Source organism: Cynara cardunculus (genome assembly GCF_001531365.2).
Source record: "Cynara cardunculus var. scolymus isolate 2C chromosome LG 15, CcrdV1, whole genome shotgun sequence".
Classification (NCBI taxonomy): domain Eukaryota; kingdom Viridiplantae; phylum Streptophyta; class Magnoliopsida; order Asterales; family Asteraceae; genus Cynara; species Cynara cardunculus.
This window is the reverse complement of record NC_037542.1, coordinates 19,800,757-19,815,839: the sequence shown is the minus strand read 5'-3', so window position 1 is coordinate 19,815,839 and position 15,083 is coordinate 19,800,757. Positions and strand designations below refer to the sequence as shown.

The 15,083-nt window shown below is 36.9% G+C and overlaps 1 protein-coding gene across 1 annotated transcript; it reads right to left on the bottom strand.

The window, feature by feature from the left end:
* Nucleotides 1-942: 942 nt before the first annotated feature.
* On the bottom strand, nt 943-5,247 carry LOC112528167 (glycine-rich domain-containing protein 2). The gene is made up of 8 exons (XM_025139121.1): nt 5,075-5,247; nt 4,881-4,998; nt 3,904-4,290; nt 3,144-3,413; nt 2,167-2,687; nt 1,966-2,090; nt 1,695-1,852; nt 943-1,516 (listed from the first exon to the last, which is right to left on the bottom strand). Exons 1-8 carry the CDS (start codon nt 5,245-5,247, stop codon nt 1,061-1,063), a joined length of 2,208 nt encoding a protein of 735 aa, XP_024994889.1. The 3' UTR covers nt 943-1,060.
* Between the last annotated feature and the right edge of the window lie 9,836 nt (nt 5,248-15,083).

Below are 15,083 nucleotides of genomic sequence, written 5' to 3'. Positions count from 1 at the left end.
GTTCCATATTTGCTAAAGACATACGAAAAACATACATTGGTTTTTTTCTGTCGAATTTGTCTTTACAAACATAATCTATAACAAGATATTATGTGTTTTACTAATCTTGGATTTGCCTGAAATCCGGATTGAATTATTGAATTATCCTAAATCTAAATTTATGTAACCCCAGGTTACAGGGTTGAATTACATATTCTGGAAAATGTTCCATATATGATCCAATTAATCTGAATCCCTAGAAATCTAATAGGGAAGTGGGGGTGGAGTTAGAGTGGGGCAATGGGTGGCAGGGTGGTAGCTGTGACGAGTACAATGGTAGGATGGTGGCTAGTGGTTGGAGTAGGGTAAGGTGGAGCGGGCGAGGGCAGGGCGAGACGGTGGGGTGGGTAGGGTAGTTGTGATGATGATAGTAGTGGGATAGTGGTCGGGTGGCTGGGGCCTGGGAGTGGGTGGGTATGACGACAACAATAGTGGCATGGTGTTCAGTGGTGGGTTGGGGTAGGGTGGGGTGCGGGTGAGTGGTGGTGTGAGGGCGGGGGTTAGGTTAGGGGCGGTTTGGCCGGTGGTGCGGGGCGGTGGGGATGGGTGGCAACTGTGACGACAACAATGGTAGGATGTTGGTCACATCTTCTTCATGATTTACCCCTGCTTCTATCTGTGAATTTATGTCTTGAATTTGTTTCTGCATCTAGATTCAGGTAAAAAGAACATCAAGTGTTTACTTTATCTTTAAATGCAAATGCAAATACCAAAATCGAAAAACTAATATTGTGTATACATAAAAAAAAAACAATGTTAGCGGTCTCATTTGCTACGTCATCATAGTAACTTATTAATGTTTAAACCGGTCACCTAGTTATTCAATAATGAGTCCTTACCGGTCTCGGGTCGGGCCGGGCCGGGCCGGTTTGGCCATCACTAAAATTAACATTACCTAAAACAAGATCTAAAACAAACTTAACTGCATTTTGACATATATTTCTTTCGGAATCAAAATGAATAATTTAAAGTAATTATTACAAAATGATACACAAGAAACCATGTAACAAAATGTAATGAATCAACCAAACAACGCTTGCATATATAACTCATCACTACATTCCTCCGCCGAATAGTTCTTGGTGACATAATCCACCCCTTCTCGTGCCATCACGGCCTTAACATTCCGATACCATGGCCGAACGTGAGCCGAATTCACCGAACCATCGAGCACGATGACCGAACCCCAGTCCTGAGCTCCGTGTTTGGCTTCTTTCAACCTCCTCCGAATCAACAAACTTCCCACATCTTCCCGTCTCATTTCGGTGACGCTCCTGAGGATCGATGTGCTAAGAAGCAGCACGAATGCTGCATCTTCTTCCGGCAAGAATTCCACCGCCGATAGCTTCCAGTTCAAAAGTCCCGTAGCTCTGCCACTCGGGTTTTCCTCTGTGAAGCGTATGAGTGTCACGAACCCTTGTTCATCATCGTTTTCTTCATGTTGGTACTGCATTTTTCGCCCTCCGACCAACCTAACCTGCCACAGCCGTTTCCTTGATCGATAAGTGAATTCAAGCAACGATTTTTTGGGATCGAATTTGTTAGAATGTGTGGAACTTCATTAGATGAATTTCCAAAAGAGTCCTTGAGAATCCAACTTTCAACATATATCTTGGAGAAATGATTCAAGGGTAGCTGATAATTGGCTTTCTTACCTGTGATTCAGTGGAGGTACTGGTTTTGAGATCGAAACTCATTCCTGTTGTTGTTGATGATCCCGACCGTATAAAGAGTTCATGTCCGGTTGAAAAGCTCCACGAAGCATGCCACCCTTGGGACGGTGTCTTTGGTGTTGCGGTTGCTATCACTTTCTCTGTACTAGATCACATATTACAATTGAATTGATACCGTTAACGATTAGATCGAATGAAAAAGCAAGAAAACAGAAATTGTAACAAATATGGATTCGAGTTTCTAGCAACATACCCGGGGCTTTCCCGATGGAACCAGCAATGTAAGACCAGGATCCTTCGCGTACCTCTACACATCGATCCTCCCATTTTACGGCCGTAGGTTTGTTAGCGCCTCTTCTCCAAAACCCTCCTCCCACTCTGCCATTAGAGTCGGAAAGAACTGAGTTATGGAACCCCATTACGTTACTGTTCAAAAGAGTTTTAACAAGTGTACCTCATCCGAATAACGAAACACTCTCTTCCGGCATGATCAAGAACTGTACGAGACAACCACCGGCCTTCCTGAGGCCGATACTGGTTCATTTTCAGAACCACCTCCGACACCATGGCTCCCGAATCATCTGTCACCCGGTCCGGCACACATTTCAACAAGTACGGTGCTTGTGCAGGCGGTGTGATCGACGCTAGTATCCTCGCTCTTCCGCCAATGACTCCGTCCAAAGTGATCGATGGTGCTCGAAGCAACTCATTCCACATAAAAGTTTTGTATTCGATCCGTTTACTTCCTTTGATACAAACTCCTCCTTTTCGTCGTAATTCAACCACGATTCCTTTCGTTCCAAATTCGCAATAAAGATGCACTGTTTTTTGCCAAGAATTCGAAGGAATACTCGATACGGGGCTGTTTATTTTAAAGTCTCGATGGCATCTAAGCAACTGGAAACGCAGAAACTCTTTCGATTTGTTCGTTTGCAGGGTTTTCATCATCGGGGTTGGTTTCACCAATATGTTAACCTGTTCTCAAACCAAAAGTTAGCATCCACTACAATGAAGTCGGGTTTATAGGATACCAAAAATGTTTAGGTGTCCTAATAGACTGTTTCATAAGATTTAAGTTTATAGTACCAAACAATTATGCATCATATATAGAAATGTTTCAATAACTTTATCAGACGTTTGTAGGCGTCTTAACGTGTTTTTAGTGCGTTCTTCGAATAAAATGGCCTAATACGGCACTTTCAAAAGTGTCGTGTAGAAAGCTCATACGGCACTTCTTTTTAAGTGTCCCAAACAACTTGTTGAAATTTCCGAAAGCGGCCTATAAACTTACTGCAATGCTTTTACGCAACATACAATTGTTTTGTAATTGGTCCTACAAAACAGTCTATTAAGACACTCCAAAGATATTTTTGACGGTTTTATTGTAGTGATAAAACAAACGATACAAGATCAAGATTCCGGCTAACTGACCTCAAGCAAGAATCTTGGCAGCAACGTCCGGTACTTTATATTGGCATCAATCTCTGTGATCTCCCAGTGAATCGGTGGCGGCTTTAGACCATCATCGCCTCCGCCAATTGCTGGGCAGCCCGATTTTTCGTATGGCTGATCAAAGGCTCTCTCCCAAAGCTGCTCCATGGCCTCCAAAGCTTTCTCATTTACGGATTCTTCTGATTCAATTACCTTCTCCATGCTCCCCTCCATTTCATTCACATCCATCCTATACGTTGTCGGGTAGCTCTGGTTCATTAAACCAAGAAAACCACTATAACTGGATCGATTTTACAGTTTACGCTGAAATGCAGTACAACAATGTCTAAATGTCTTAATAAACTGTTTTATAGTACCTAAACAATTATGTAAACATATTATAATAAAACTGATAGAACGCTTCTGGGCATCCTAACAAGTTTTGTAGGGTCACTGGAAATAAAACTTCCTATTAGTTTTCTAAAATGACACTTTAAATTGTCCAACGAACACGTCGTTTTATAAGCCACCTTTCCAAATAATGCCATATAAAAAGACTGATAAGACGCTTCATTCAAATATGTCCTAAAAACTTGTTGGTATGTTGAAGAAACGTTCTATCAACTTATTGTACCACCTTTACTGAAGATGCACAACTGTTCGGTCTTGTAAATGTAAGTCCTATAAAGCAATTCATTAAGCATATTTGGCGTTCTATAAAGCCGATTTTGTTGTAGTATTGGGATAAGTTTTCCAATACCTTATGAGTAATCCACATTAGGAGAATATCCGAAGTGGGTACGAAAGCTGAGCAGCTATCGGCATGTCTTTGCAAGATAAACAGGAAGTCTTTATATCGCTTTTTGGCAGCGATTAAATACACAAGTTCTAGCATATAAGGCTTGGAAAACTTGGTCAAGAGATGTCTTTGCTTTGATACTTCTCCCAAAAGATGATCAGTCTGAAGAATCTTGGCGTTGCGAAGATCACCCGAATCAGACTCATTTTCGAACGGTTCCGATGGATATTTAGCAACCCAAATCTCTCTACACCTTTCCAGAGCATAATCTCTGTTTTCTTGGTTAAAAATTGCGGATTTTCCGATGAGTTTCAAGAATCTTGACTCACAGTATTGCCTATAAACCACCTGAAACAGAGGTTTTGATTTGAATAAAAGCTTCACAATCATAAAAGCCTACAAGAATCTTTGGTGCGTTTGGTACACAGACAGACAGTATAAAAACTAAAAACTTATGGGACAAGGTAGGGCTTGAGTTCCAAAGAATACATTTTCTTCTGCTTAGATATATGTGGTAAAATTACTAAATTACCCATGTCACAATTATTTCACCCGTCTATCAAACTCACCGTCTAGTCTTGGCCAGGTTCACTAACCAAACGGACCCTAAAAGTTCCGAAAAGAAAAGAAGAGCTACGGTTTCTAGGGATAAGATCCATTTTAGGTAGCCGTGGTTTCCGGATCCACTCATGCACACCAACTAATCCCTAGACGACCATGAATGGTCTAATGAATCTCCATGACCAAAACAGCTTTGATTCGGACCATAGAAAATGAGTTTCCACTCCAGCCCCTTAACCAGTGAATGGCAACCCAAGTGGTTTTAACCTTCTAGTTTGACTTCTGAGTCAAACCACATGTTTTCAACTTTCTAACGAAGGGAAACCATTTTGTTAAGTACCAAAAACAAAGAAGATGATGTTACAAGTCAGACATACCGGATTTAGAGTGTGGCAGAACCAAACCCACTCAATATCAAGAGGAGGAAGAATCATCGGCGGTTTGCCGGATTCCGCCGTAAGATCAGAAATCATCGGCATCCATAGTTCATCATACCTACAGTTTTAACCAAATTACAGACAAAAATAAAAATAAACCCCCCACAGATGTATGTATTTGATGAACGACCTACCTACGAACTGCTTCATTAAGAACGGGTGTATGGTGGAGCGAATGCGATTCTGCAACATCTCTCAAGAACCCAATGTTTTGACCGGCGGCCGCCACCAGATCTAAGCTCAGCCGCATCACCTCCTCCTCCGACGCCTCACTTAGGGTTCTCGTCGCCGGCGATGAAACAGACATATCGGCCAAGATTTTGTTAGACAATGGTCGTGTTCATAAGAATCAAACAAAGAGTAATCGAGTATAGTATTGAAAAAGCTGGGATGTTTGGTAAGTGGGCATGTGGGGTGTTTGTTTGATTGATGGTGAGTGGTTGATTGAAGGAGAAGAAGATGGGAGACACGTGGCATAGGTTTGATCGAGAAGCTACAATAATTCTTACATAACTTTACATACCCATTTGCGATTGCAAGGTTTCACTACAAGTCCACGACAATGGTGATGCCGATGGATAACGAAAGGCATCAAAACGACACTTCCCCGCAGCCTTCAAACTTTTACTCATGTTTTTCTTTAAAAAAGTCCTTTTCTTTTCTTTTGGTTTAAGGTATTCCATGACAAAAATAAGCTACATGTTTGGATATACATAAGCTAGTTTATTGAAACGTTATTTAAAATAACGTTTTGGCAGCTTATTATTACTTTTTTCAATTATAACCATCATTAATATTCAAATGTGGTGACTCCAGACTACCTGCAAAACAAATGATCGTCCTAAAATTAATCGGCTCACTGTAAATTTCCCCAAAAAAACAAGAGTATCTCCCCTTCAAAGAAAAGATATCATCTCCTCAATTAAACACAATCTCTTTTGTTTTTATTTTCCAACCAATATATTTTCCTTTTCTTCCTATTTTACTGTTGTAACAACTTGTTTTCGTCCAGATGCACACTGAATCCGCATAAACTCAAAATTTTAAAGTTGTAGAGTCATTTGTTGTCTTTCTAGATCATTTTGTATCACCTTAAATGGGGCTCGGACGAGTCAGATGTGCTTGAAACGTCATAGTGTCGCAAATATGTCGAAATTCACTGTTTTGTTCTTTTTCGCTCTAAATTGTTCTGAACCTATCAAAATATAAAAACACATGAATGTCGTTTGGTTTTACCATTGTAACGCATTAAAGAGGGGTGATTGACGAGAACGTAATATTAAAATTAATGTCCGATCAATACTTATTATTAAAGTTTTATCTTATCAATTAGTTTTATCGATTTCTAATATGAAATGTTAAGAAGTTCTACGTATGGGATAATACGTTGTACACTAAAAAAACTAAGAGAATGCATTAATAAGTAATCTATGATGTTTAATAAATTTTTAAGAGTTTCTACTAAATGTTTATACTGCAAATAAAGATAATTAAATATTAAATTTATCATCCACTGCAATAAAATTTCTAACTCGATTTCCTAAGTGTGACATCAGCTTTAGAAATTATGGGGCTGTTTGGCAATTTCGGAATTATTTTGTGCGGAATGATTAAGAGACTTTGGTGGCGTTTGTTTTTTAAGAGGTGCTTAAGTCTGAAGTCTGAATTCACTTYTGAATTTTAAGAGGTGGTGCTGAAGTCTGAAATCTGAATCAGTTAGACTGTTTGTTTTTACGTCTGAAATCTGAATCATTGAAATCTAGGCTTTCTTTGCAAGCATTGRAAGCTCTAAAAGCAATTAAGAGGTTTTAAGTGAAAATGTTACCTCTAAATAATTCAGACATAATCAGAGCTTTTAAGCTCTTAATTGAAAAAAAAAAACAAACACACTTAATACCCTAAGGTCTRACYGRTTCAGACATAAGAGGGTATTAAGTGCTTTTTAGGTAAAAACAAACAAGGCCTTTGTATGGTTTAATGGCGGTTAGAAAATGAGTGTTTGGAAACTGTTCTGAATCCACAGTTTGAATGACGTAAAATTACCATTTTACCCTCAATCTTGTGTTGAATGAAAATTAATGTATCACAAAAGTTCTGAATGAAAAATAGAAAATAATTAATGATCCAAGACAATACATGTTATCATATCAGCCAAATACCACACAAGTTTTGCTTGTTAACTGCATTTTCAAGTAGATATGCACATTTGAAATTGCTTATGTATAACATAACTTACACATGAGTGTTAGTTGAAGATTTTGACTCCTTTCAATGGATATTTGATCATTCTCCGATTTATTAATATGGGCATTGTGGTTCATCTCAAATTCTCAATTAGCTATTATAACAACCCACAGAAGTTCATAAATGAAGTCACAAAAGGTTTCAACTTCTTAATGAAAAGAGGAAATAAAGTTTCGCTAAGACATTCACTCAAATGAGGTTCTTAAAGTTATAACAGATCCACTAAGAGAATGATTACAATTCTTAAGCAATCAAGACACATACTTCTGAAGGAGAATCTTGAATATTCGTAACCAAGCAAGCTAACAGCTCACACTTGCATCTTACCTTACCCTTGCCGGAACCTCCTATCCAAGAAAATCCTGAAATGCATTTATATTTGAAAACGAGAATTGGACCGTAAGGCGTAGTGAATGCTTTAGTTTCAATAAAAACATTCAGACAATAACAAAAGATTCCAAATTACAAGCAAGCCACTTAAATGTAATCTTGCAAGAATACATTCCCTATGGTTAATTAGCCGACAGTCGCATAATCAAAACACCTCGTTGAATGGTCATTCCGTCAATATCGCAATCAACATCACAATGGAACTATGTGAAATAGATTTACGAAACATCCACTAACATTTATGTGAATCACTACAGTTCCCCATACATCACTCATGTCGTGTAAGTTATATATCTCACTTACAAAGAGTAATACACCAATCGATGTTGATATCCATTTAACATCAAAGGCATGTATAAAATGACAATATCAAATACATACATCACATGCGTGTAACACCCATGTTTTTATGGTTAATCGTTTTAGAGTGTAGATTTGTTTAAGCAAACCAGTCAGTGTCAAGCTATTATTGAATGTTTGTGGCTTTTGAATCAAGAGTCATGGTAGATTTTGGATGAAGAAAAGTTATGTTGGAGGTCATCCGGGGCATTAGGACCTCTGATGCAAGTTCAGTCACAAAGTCGAAAATCAGCTTAAAAACACAATAAAGTGTCAAGCAAGTTGTCAAGTGAATTAAATTCACTTCAAAACTAACATCAGGCTCTGGAAGCCTGATGGCTTGGGCTAGTTTCAGCGCTAGTTTAGACTTACGGTGAAACTAGAGCCAGACAGTGAAATTCTTGGGCTCATTTTCACGCTAGTTTAAACTAGCATGGAGGCCTGACTTGCACAAAAAGACCAAAATCGGGGTTTTCTCATTTTAGCCATAACTTCTTCATTTCTACTCTGATTTGAGTGATTCTTGATGCTATGATTTCGTATTTGGAAGAGCTTTAAGATGGTAAGAAGTATGATTAAAGTTTACTTGATGATTTTGGGGTTCATAGAGGTTGAAGGTAAGATCACATCTTTGCATTTTGAATCTAGGATCTGGTTACTTTGCACCAACAACTCTCATTTCTTATATTGGGTTTATTTGTGTAAGTTTTGGAAGTAAAGTAAGTGTTATTTAAAAGGTTTACACCATAGATCTGAATTCTAGCCGATAGATCTCAAATCTCCAACTTTGGAAGCTCAAGATTGGGGTAAAACCTAGATTTAGCCTAAATCTAGCTTTCAAGTTGCTTTGTGAAAATTATGTACATGCCAAAAATGTCTATTTTGATGTATCAAAATGTTTTTCTTGATATTTAACAAATGTGGTTATTATTTGATGAGGTTTACATTATAATATATTGAGTTCATAAATATTGAGAAATGCTCGTATTTGGGGGTTTTGGACATTTTGATAAATAAGACACATTAATGTGTCCTTTCGATTATTTATTGTACAAATAGAGTTTATTTGATATTAATGCATTTTGGTGTATTTGAATTTATAATTTGTTTGGAAAATGCATGGTATCGCGTTATGAGACATTTTGGAAATAATATGATATGTTTTCATTTGAAAATGGTTTGTCTCAACCAATGATGGATTTTTTAGTTAATCACGTTTTGGAGCATGTATTTGCATAAACGTTGGTTAAGCATGTTTCATCCCTTTTGATGACTTCTATTTTTAGTCAAGGAAATTTTTGAGCATTTGACTCGGTTTTGACTTAAATGAGTTTTGGGGACAAGTGTCCGGTTTAATTTGCTCTATGCCGAGCTTTTGGAGTTATATGCAGTTATCGCATGATTATTTGATATATTACATGTTTTGGGTGCATTAGTTATTCAACTAGTGTCGTGTAATTTTAGACTATAATGCGATGGATCTATAGGGATAGAAATCGATTTTATGGAGTACGTGAGGGATGAGATTCTCAAATTGTAACTTGGAAATAGGCATTGTGATTATTATGTATCAAAGTGAATGAGTTTAACTTAAGATTCCTTTTGTTTTATTGGAAATAAGCATTGTGATTATTATGTAATTTCCAATTCATCTCTTACTGTAGCATGGAAATAAATATTGTGATTATTATATAATTTCCAAGTGAACGAGCTTATTACCTCATTGGATTATATACTAGATTTGGTTGATGTCAATGTGTATCTATCTGACTATAGATTGGATTTGGTTGATGTCATCATTTTGCACTTATCTATATGCCTATTACCTTATTTGACTATAGACTGTATTTGGTTGATGTCATGGTACCTTATCAATGAGTAATGCTTCTATAACATTGGTTTGTGGCTTACTTATATGTTCTGTCATAACAAATAGTAAATCAGGTCTCTCCCATCATCTTCGAGTGTTTTTATGCCCTTTCAAGGGTAAACGTGAGTTGATTGTTTATGAGACCTGATTAAAGCTTTGTTTCCCATTTTAATGTTTTACAACTTTATTCTTGGTCGTGTGTATTGGGTTTTGCTTGCATATAACTAGGTATTCTGATTAACTATTTTTCAACAAGAAAATTGTGGGTTTTCGGAAAGATGTTGCTTTTATGATAAATATATTTCATTAGCAAAATTTTGATTTAAATCAACAGTCTTTCAGTTTTACTGTTTTATGATTATGATGAAAACTATTTGAACACACTACTCTTCAAGTCTAACCTTTTTATTTGTCGGCATGTGCATCACTTCCTTGTTGGATTATGGTACTAGTGACACCGTGATGAGATAAGTAATAAATAGTTGCACGAGAAGGTTTTAGCCTTTCGTTGATGTCTTTCGCATTTGGAGATAGCGACAGTTATTGGGATATAGTAGCGCCCGACCTTAACTTAGTCTTCATGTAAGGCTTTGTCTATCTTATGTTGATAATGATTTTAGACTTGATAACCCGATGTAATTCAAGTTTTGATTTATAGAAAAGAAATTTACCCCTTTATTTATTGTATTAATGAAAATTTTAAATTAGTTTCTCTCTCCATATTTGAGGGTGTTACAATGAGTCTGGTCAATGCTAAAGCAAACGCAGAGCAGTAGACAGAATAATCAACGTGGATAAATCAATAATAAAGGACACACGCTCATACTATAGCAACACGAATTCTATTCCAAATGTGGAGAAGTCAGCTTCCAAAATTAGCAGACAAGGCTATGACTTTCTGCGTAAATTCGGGTAGAGGTTTTGGCTCTTAACCTGTATCCTGCTCCTGCCATTGGGCAGCGATTTGGGGTGGTTGAACAGCTTATTCCCCTCTTCTTACACCTCGACAAATAGCAGCCATAGTCGCGTTGTCTAGCGAACAACGATCGTATTAGCCCCAAATTGGACAACCCCTGCCCCTCCATTTTGTCTACAATATGAATGAAATAGCAGCCCCGAAAAGGGGCAATAAACTGTCCTTAATGGACAACTTCTAAATCAATCCTAACGAGATTTTCGATTAAAACCAACGATTAAAAGAAAGCTTAATGGCATTTACAAATCCTCTAAAACCATATGGCTAAACTCATATCCTAAATTCCACATCTAATTACAAATCACAACCCATTTTGAACTGTGAAAGTCAGCAAAGGTGCTTCTTATGGATTTCTCATTAGACACAACCAAGCCAACCTGTTTGATTAATTGAAAAGGATAAGAGGAGTTTGAATTATTTCAAGTGGTTGAAAACAGAATGAAGACGTATTAGTGATTATAGGTTAGGTTCAACTCAACACATAGATTTAATGCAAAGAAGGTAAAAGAAACTGTAGGAATGATTAAAACAGAGGATGAAATACAAGGTGAAAACAATACATTTTGAATCGATGATGTGTTTTCAACAATTACTTCCGCAGCTGGTTCCTTAATAGGTGCGGTTGTGTGCTTCAACTAGGGTTGCAACGATAAGAATGGTAACTGGAAGGAGATAATCGAGAGGAAGGAGATAATCCAGCGGAAATAGCAAATCAAGAGGAATGAAGAGACGAGAGCAATGTGGGAAAAATAGGGATCTGGATGATATGGGGGTTAGATGGGTTAAGGAGTGTTTCAAAAATATGAAATCATTCAGAGCGTTCTTGAAAACACTGCCAAACAAGATTATGTCTAAACGAACCAGACTTTTACCTCTTAATAGTTAATTAAGAGGGAAACAAAAACACCCATTCTAGAGGTTCTTGATCAAAATAGCTATTTGAAAAAAAAAACTACAAAAATAGCCCTAAAATAGATTTTTTTACAAATATGACCATGCATTCGCCTTCCTCATCACCCGATGCGAAATGGCCCATGATCACCAAAACCGTTAAAGCGAATGTATTTCTGACTTGATTTGGCTAAAGCCTACAAGATGCGACAAGAGGGCAAAAAATCCGACAAAAGCTGACCGCATCAACCCGACGTCAGTCGCTTACGCACCGTGAAGAGAGGAGCACACGACGGCATGCGTGTTGACCCACTCAGCCTCTCTCCACGTGACCACTTTCCCCCTTTGTTCCTTCCCATCACATTGACCACTATTTTGTCTTCTTTTACATCGATTTTTTCCTTCAGATTTTGCATCTTTATATAAACTTAACAAATTTTAACCCTTCAAATATCAACCAAAAACTTCAAACATCAGCCAAAAAAATTATCTTCTCCAAACTCTCAGTAATTAATGTTAACGCCCATTGAGAAAGTTTGGATACATGTTTTTTTGTGGAGGTTCGTGGCAGTTAGTTAACGAGGTGGTAGATTATATTCAAGAAACTCAAAAGACGGTCGTGTTGTTGCCGATACACTTAGCATATTTAGGTTTGATCAGTTATTTAGCGAGAAAATTTAACCTACCAAATTTACAAAATCGTTTTAAGTTAAGATATAAATCTCCGTCATCTGGTGTGGTTGTCAAGTTATTTGACACCGAGGATGTGAGATATTTTATAGCTATTAGTGTGAAAATTTCACCACACGCCCTTAGATTGTATATTTGCGATCATGGTGATGAAAGCAATCAACCGAACCCAAGCCAAGAAATTGTTCCAGTCACTCTGGGATCTGGCCATCCCCAATATATAGTTGAACCAAAGGCAAGAGACAGTTCCAACTACTCCATATAAGTCGGATCACTGCTGATACATACTTCCACTCATTCCTTACCAGTTGTTTCCAAGTGATGAGGTAGCTCCGAGTACTCCATATCGTTCGTACTAAACTCAGTATCAATCATTTCAAAGTCCATATTGTAACACCGCCGTTACATAACAAACACTTACCAAACCATCATTAAATTAATTTAGTTTCAAAACCCTCAAAATACAGGATAATGATTTACAACCCAAAGTACATAATTTAAGGCTTAATAATTACATAACAAACCATAACATAATCATTGGAACATGTTTACCCGGAACATACAAACTATATACAACCCAAAAGTATAACATATACCTATACCAAAAAGTAGGCTTCACCCATCAATCCTTAATTGATCAATCGACCTTGTTCTTACCTTTGTCAACTTGTCCTGAAAAGTTACAATCACTAAAAGGTAATCTATAAAGCTTAGTAAATTAATGTAGAAATATGTGGTTACAATGTATTATATAAACATACATACTAGGAAATGAAGAAGGACTCGAAATAAAGTTTGCATAATGACACAACAACAACTTAGTCATACCACATGATGTCTTTTACAACAACGTACTTTCAACGTGGGAACCACAAAGGAATTTTCAACATAGAAAGACATCAATACAATCAACATCATACTCAAGATCATGCAAGGTCAAATACCAATTAACTTCACACACAAACATAAGACTTGTCACCAAATCCACCCTTCATCTCCTGGATTATTCCAAAGTCCTATACTCATCGCCTGACTCCCATTGGCCAGTGAGTACGGTAGCCCGTCCGATTTTCTCACTGGAATCCATGGGATGTCGACAATCGGCACCCAAAATGCACCACAAGAGAATACAAACAATAAGACAATTTGAGGTGATACTCAAGAACTAACATGAATCATGGATGAACAAAAAAACAAATAATCATCCATAATTATAAGGTTTACCCATATGTCCACATAAACTCACAGTGTTGCTTAATCTATTCGGTTGATCAAACCGAAAGCCTCGATGCAACTCTGAGTTTCCATAGTGCAAACACTTGTCACAAGCTTCCAATGTGATTTATATAACCCTTGGAGTACACATACGAAGTATCATAAGCAAACATTGCATTTACACCATCTAAACTCTTTTCATTTTGACAATTACACTTCAAAATCCCCTATACAGCTCTGTTTTCAATCCCTGTTTTACTCTACAAAACCTCAGAATCATAGAATAGCAAAAAGGCAATTTGTATTACTCTTTCCTAACTTTCCAATGCCTCTGATCTCATATTTTTGTGATTTTTATATTATTTTATACGATTTTTCTAAAACAGAGCTGTATCATGACTTTTAAACTTGAAAATTGCTATTTTCACAATTTCATGTTAAATCACAAACCATTTTGTACCATATTCATATATTAGTCTTATATTACCATAACTTATATGAAATCATCATGAATCCACCATTATTTTACCAARCATCCACCTATTTCATCATCATACAATATTGACTATCAAAAGTCAAACTTTTTCAAACTATATCATGTATAAATAACTATTTCTTGGAATTAAATCATTATTTCAACAAGATAATAAGTTATCTATTATCTATCCTACATAATATGAAGATTTAAACTTAATATCCTTAATAGGGGTGCTCATGGGTTGAGTTGATCGGGTTAAAGACATTTGAACAACCCAACCCAATGCTTATGGTTTGAAAAATCTTAACCCAATCCAACTCAAACAAAAGTGCAACCCAACCCAACCCAAACCGTACGGGTTTGTCGGGTTGATACTTTGGTACATCAAAATATTCTTCTAACCTTGAATATGTTATTTCTCTACTCATAATTTCTTTTTATCATCAACCATTTGATACAACTTACCCATACTTTCTACATATATCGCATTCAGTTAATTTTCTCAATTTACATATGTATGTTTACAGTTACTGAACATATATACGAATGAGTTATATTAATAGCGTACGTGATAGTGTAATTATCTAGTGTATATATTAATAGAAATTCAACAATCATATTAAATCCAAGAAATAAATGTATATCGGGTTCATCGGGTTGGGTTGGGGGGTTCAAATAATAGCAACTCAATATCAACTCAATACCTACGGTTTGAAAATTTTGCAACTCGATTAGACATTGGGTTGCTTCAGGTTGAGTTATTTCGCGTTGGGTTGGGTTGGGTTGGGTTGATCGGGTTGGTCGGGTTTTTGAGCACCCCTTAATCCTCAACATGTAACCCTAATTTCATGGTTTCTTGAACTCAAATTGAACACATCAAGAATGGAATTATACCTTTGAAATCTTCAATAATCTTGCAAAATTTTACTAATTTCTTGTCAAAACACCCAAGTTTGGTGCCCTTGAAGTCTCCAGAAGTTTAGAGACGAAATGGGGAAGAAAATAGGGCCAAATTCGATTTTTTTACTTAGGGTCGCTAAAACCCAAGTT

Excerpts from the sequence above, each read along its gene's own strand:
- LOC112528167 (XM_025139121.1), bottom strand. The coding sequence starts at position 5,247 with ATGTCTGTTTCATCGCCGGCGACGAGAACCCTAAGTGAGGCGTCGGAG. Across the intron at positions 2,091-2,166 it reads TGTTTCGTTATTCGGATGAG|AGTGGGAGGAGGGTTTTGGA; the intron begins GTACACTTGTTA and ends CTCTAATGGCAG. Across the intron at positions 1,853-1,965 it reads TTCCATCGGGAAAGCCCCGG|AGAAAGTGATAGCAACCGCA; the intron begins GTATGTTGCTAG and ends GATCTAGTACAG.